This window comes from Acanthisitta chloris, unplaced genomic scaffold (genome assembly GCF_000695815.1).
Source record: "Acanthisitta chloris isolate BGI_N310 unplaced genomic scaffold, ASM69581v1 scaffold1481, whole genome shotgun sequence".
NCBI classification, from domain to species: Eukaryota; Metazoa; Chordata; class Aves; order Passeriformes; family Acanthisittidae; genus Acanthisitta; species Acanthisitta chloris.
This window is the reverse complement of record NW_008656270.1, coordinates 1-5,251: the sequence shown is the minus strand read 5'-3', so window position 1 is coordinate 5,251 and position 5,251 is coordinate 1. Positions and strand designations below refer to the sequence as shown.

General features: G+C 43.8%; 1 protein-coding gene across 2 annotated transcripts in view; it reads right to left on the bottom strand.

Annotated features, from left to right (window-relative positions):
- Positions 1-4,991, bottom strand: part of APTX (aprataxin) — an 8,773-nt gene extending 3,782 nt beyond the window's left edge. The window contains exons 1-4 of one of the 2 annotated variants that reach the window (XM_009084226.1): positions 4,862-4,991; positions 4,081-4,127; positions 1,994-2,323; positions 487-546 (exon numbers count right to left, since the gene is read on the bottom strand). In XM_009084226.1, the coding sequence (XP_009082474.1) occupies positions 487-546; positions 1,994-2,323; positions 4,081-4,127; positions 4,862-4,991 (567 nt within the window). The remainder of the gene's footprint in view (positions 1-486; positions 547-1,993; positions 2,324-4,080; positions 4,128-4,861) is intronic. The other variant, XM_009084227.1, reaches the window with a different exon arrangement.
- Between the last annotated feature and the right edge of the window lie 260 nt (positions 4,992-5,251).

Genomic DNA, 5,251 nt, shown 5'->3' with positions numbered 1-5,251 from the left:
CACAAGGAAACCTGGTGAACGGGAAGCCAGAGGTCAGATCCTGTCACCTGGCACAAAGGTGTCGAAGTTAAGAGTTGCTGGAAACCAGGAAACTGCACCATGCTTAGAAATAAGGTAGTGCTGACTGCAGGAAAACTGGAACCTCCATGATTTGCTCAGCTTCAAACCACAACCCCATTTTAGTTGGTTTCCCTGAGGAAACAAAGCAATTGCACAGCTTGCCTGCTCTCCCATCAGCCTTTTTGAAATCTGTTAGCCAAACTTGACAGTATAGACAGCTAAACAGTAATTGAGATAATGACATTCTGCAAAATCAGTAGAGACTCACAAATTAATGTTATTACAGAGAGAGATGCAAGTACTGTTCAGCCCTTATGCAGTACTCCACTGATTAATCAGATCGTCAGAGTAAACTGCAGAATAAAGAAAGCTCATTTAGCTTTGTTAGACACGAACTACTGTCAAGTACAAGTGGACATCTCTCACCTGCATTTCTGGATCTTGCATGGAGCTCTTTAGACCCTGACTCCAGTGTCCTAAATGTTCCTACAGCACAGAAGCAAAAAATTAAATTACAAGACAATTAAGTATCCAGTTATAAATTTTAAAGCATTCTGTTAAGGACATTCATTAGTATGTAACAGTAAAATAACAGCTGAATGACAGCTGAATTATTTCCCTTCTATAAAATGCCAACACACCTGCTCCAACTGCCCTCAAAAAGCCAATTTTGAAAACTTTTAATAAGATACTGTGAAGATGAAAAGTTAACTCTTTCAAATACTGGAAATTTAACAACAGGGAGCTCTAGATCTATTTGAATATAGTAATTTGCATGTGCATGTCACGGCACAGTCCTTGATTACTATTGATGACAGATTATCTTACTACAAGACCCTCTGCTTCAGGGGCCACAAGGGCCAAAGCAAGTACAAAGATCTCCAAAGCAGTTATGGGGTGTGGCCCTACTCTTGGATATATTTATTTTTTTACATTGTGCAGTAGCTTGTACATAAAACAAGACAGGCACAGGAAGATCAAGCCAGTCTAGCTGCTATCTCTTAACTTGGTCACTTGGCCTAATAGAAGGTGTGCCCCAAGTGCACTTTTTTCGATACAGGAGCTCTATCTGTTCAGATCACTTTACATGCATTATCAACGATGACCTTCATCATATTCTTATAGAGGAAGATTTTCAAACATTATTATAGCACTGACAAGGAAAACCATGTGCATAGTCTTGTCCCCCTGCTCAAACTACCACCAATCTGGCCCTAATACAACTAGCCCAAGTCCACAAATGAAGTGGTTAACCCACTGTGACCTGAGACTGAAATTTTGTCCTGAGGGGTATCATTTCTGTGCCTTCTCCTCCAGTAACTGTGCTAGTTCCAAATGCATTAAGCAGTCTTTCATTTTATCCACACCATGGGGCTAAAAACTCCCTTTCAAACTATTCTGATTGGAAACATTCATTAATGTAAACATGGTTCTACCATAAGGAATGAACAAAGCAGGAGGGGAAAAAAACTCCAAGCAATTAAAAACAAACAAAAACAGGTCAAGTTGTTCTATTCTCCGTGCACTTGCTTTTAGATTACCACTGCTGTATTTGTAACACTGCAGATTCCATCTCCAGAGCCAGGACAGTGTCCTTGGGTGACTCCAGCTAAACTGAGCTCATACGGACTGTCCTTCTAGCAGAAACTGCATCAGAAACCAGAGATTAAATCCTCACTCACTAAAAGCAAGTCACCTCACACACACCAAACCCTCAGCTCAGGTGAGAATGGGATCCATTCCTTAGGGCCTGGGTGATGTCAGGAGCACAGTCTCTGCATCAGGACATGTCAGCTCACATGCTCTGTATACTCTGAGGACCTGTGCTCACCCAAGATGATTCCCAACCAGTAGAATCCTCAAAAGACCAAAGGCTTCATGGAGTAGACAACCCTAAGAGAAACAGCACAAGTACTAACACAAATACACTTGCCTTTTTGCTTGAAGTTCCTTCAAGTGGAGACATGCTGGTATTGCTTAGTTTGGGATTTGCAGAACTGCTTTGTGTATCCCCCACCTCCATCTTCATTGTTTTTCTGGGCACAAGCTCTGTATCATCATCCCCACAGGAGCCCCCATGCGGCACCTTGCCGGTTTGTATTTTCTCTTCTGCTGCTGCAGCAGTTTTCCCTGACTCCTCGGCAAATTGCACCGTGTAGGGGTAAAGTTTATTCACAATGTGCAGAACTTGGCCTGGTTTCATTTTCACCACCTCATCCTTGCCGATATTCACAAAGTCCACACTGGTTGGGTTGACCCCTATCTTTGGTACACAGAAAAAGGAAAAATGTAGCAAATAATGTTGTAAGTGAAAACATAGAATCATAGAAGCATAGAATCATAGAATTTAGGGGTTGGAATGGACCTTACAGATCATCTAGTCCCAACCCCCCCTGCCATGGGCAGGGACACCTCCTCACTAGATCAGGTTGCTCGAGGCCTCATCCAGCCTGACCTTGAAATCGTCAACTTCTGCTCAGTTCTCCTGGAATACCACTATCCTGGAAAGCAAATGCATTTTGTACTCACTGCCCACATCAACCTGCCCTAGAGGACCAGCGAGGTCCAACACTAGGGCTCAGTCTTGCAGTCACAGCTATCAGCATACGACTCTCAGGTGCCACAGGGAGCTCACAGCTCTGCAGCAGTTGGATATAGAGTTATAGCACCACTTGTGCTGCACTTTTTTCAAAAAAAATTGGCAACCTAACCTATTAAACAACTAGTAACAGTAGCAAACTATTTCTAAGGAGTAGTAGCAGTTTTAACAAATTATTTCAGTCTGATGACACAGTGCTGTGTCACCTGCAGTGACTGCTTTGATAGACGGATTTTGCCCCATCACGACGGTAACCCTAGGAAAATCAGAACTCTTCAGCAAAATGCTTTTGATTAATGTTTATGCGTTAGGAAATCAGCTGTCTCCTGTGACTCTCACAGTGTTTCTTTAGATTTGTCACTGTGATTGCACCCTACCTGCTTCAGATGGTGCTGTACCTCTCACTTGGTATTCACTGCAATGAAGTATATGCCTGATTCCAGCCAGGTTCTCTTTAGTCTACAGTTGTGAAGTTTCACTCAGGTCAAGTACAATTCACATCCCCTGTGCACTACCAAACAACAGATCACTGGGACCCTGTGCCACATATCTATCACCTGGGAAGCAACTCTTGAACAGGCAGTGAAAACATGCTGGCACCCACTGCCAGAAGCTATTCCCAGCCCTGAGATTCCTGGAACACAGTATTCAAATTGTGGCTAAGGTTGACTTCTGTGACAAACTGTCAGAGATCTCTGCAGGATTCACCAGACACCAGTGGAGTCCCTGTGCTTGCTGAGTTCTGAAGGCATTTTGAGGGAAGATGTTACTCCTCATTAGGCAGAACACAATAAGTGTGTTGTCCGCACATGCTGATGCTGTGGGCACACATACACTCCCCAGCACCAGAAACCCAATTTTTCCCTTTGTATTATCTCAGGAATACTGGTCCTCACAAGTATGAGGGAGTAGGCCTACATCCATTCAGTTGGTAACATTAGAATGCCTTCAGTGCTGTTTCACATCCCATCCTTTCCCAGAAGTAACCACATCTTTGGCTCTATTAGCCATCAAACAAAAACCTTCCACAACTGTGTAGTCTTGTTAACACAAGAACTTTAACCTTAAACAAAAGGGCTGCCTCAGCTTTAGAAGTTTAATACTCAGGAGACACATAAGCAAGTTTAGGGGAAGAACTCCAAAATATCCCAAATGCAGCACCTGAAAGAACTGGCTGAGGATTCACAGCAGCTTTCTCTGATGCTGCAAGTCTGGAAGGAATAATGCAGTCTTTCACAGAGGTGCACAGAGAAGAAAGATCCCTTCCAAGGACCACTTGCTGTGGTCTCCATTGGCCACAAAAACAGCATCAGGTCCTTCAGACTCAGTGATCAGAATCACCACGTGGAGCATTTGTGCAGTTAGGTCCAACCACCCCAGTATGTGCCAGGAATATTGTACATCCACACACAAAAACTTACCTGCTTAACTGTGACATATCCCTTGTTACAGTCTGCTTTTAACTGAACTGGAAAGAAAGAAAGGAGGAACAAAGTGTGATAAAACAGCGTAAATAATAAGAACTCTCCTGAACCACCCAGTGCAGAAAACACCCCTCTGCTGGAAGATCTGCTGCCTTCTGAAGCTGAACTCTGTGAATGTGTGCAAAGAAAACTTCTGCCGCTTCCCCTCTTTCCAGGACCACAGGTAAAACACAGCCAACCCACACACTGAGTCAGGCCATGATCAGCAAAATTCTTTCAGGTTAAAGGTGGAACCCATGGTGGTCTTCTACACGTTCTTGATGTTCTTACCAAGCCCTCTGTGACAGTAAGGACTAGATTAGGATTGTGCACAGAGGGAAAAAAAGATGAGGCAAGCAAGATGTGTACTATTTTATAGATCACAGATATTTTTATATATTCCCCAAGAGCATGGTTTTTTATGCACAAAATAACAAGTCATACTAAATATCAGTAGGTGCAACACTTAGGGAGATGATGACCTGCTCACAAACCAAGAGTGCACACACTGCAACATGACTGCAGGCCTGGAAACTCAGGATTAGGTTCAATGCTTTAGTGCACAAAGGTGAACCTCCTGTCATTAGGTGCCTCTGATTTTTCAAGATCCTGAGATCTCTGAAAGTGCTTATTGAAAGAGACTGATTCAAGGACTAGGCAACACTACAGACCATGCAGAGAAAGGAGGTAAGTTGGGCTGCTGCTGCGTGTAGGAAGCAGCATTTGACCTAAGCCTTACCTTGCTGCCGTGAACATTTCTTATCCGTTATCCCAGTCTCCGGGCCGCGCCCAAGTACCACTGCCTCCAGGTGTGGCAGTCTCACACGCTGACCGCATTTCTCCGTCCCCACCAGCCAGCACACACGCATCGCTGTGCTGCAGAGCAGAACAAACTGTGTTACCAACGCGCAACTCCACAAGGGATCACCTGCCTGTGGAACATCCATTAGCTGACCCAAGTCTGCCAACTGGGTTTGTGTTTCTGAAATTCGAGGCAAAGCACAGCATTACCACTCGCATAATCAAAGAGCAAGTTGCTGCTTTTCTTCATGTATTACCAAACATTCTCATATCCATGAATCTTATACGTGGGAAAAAACAAATGTATTGACAGTCTCATCTGACAGAA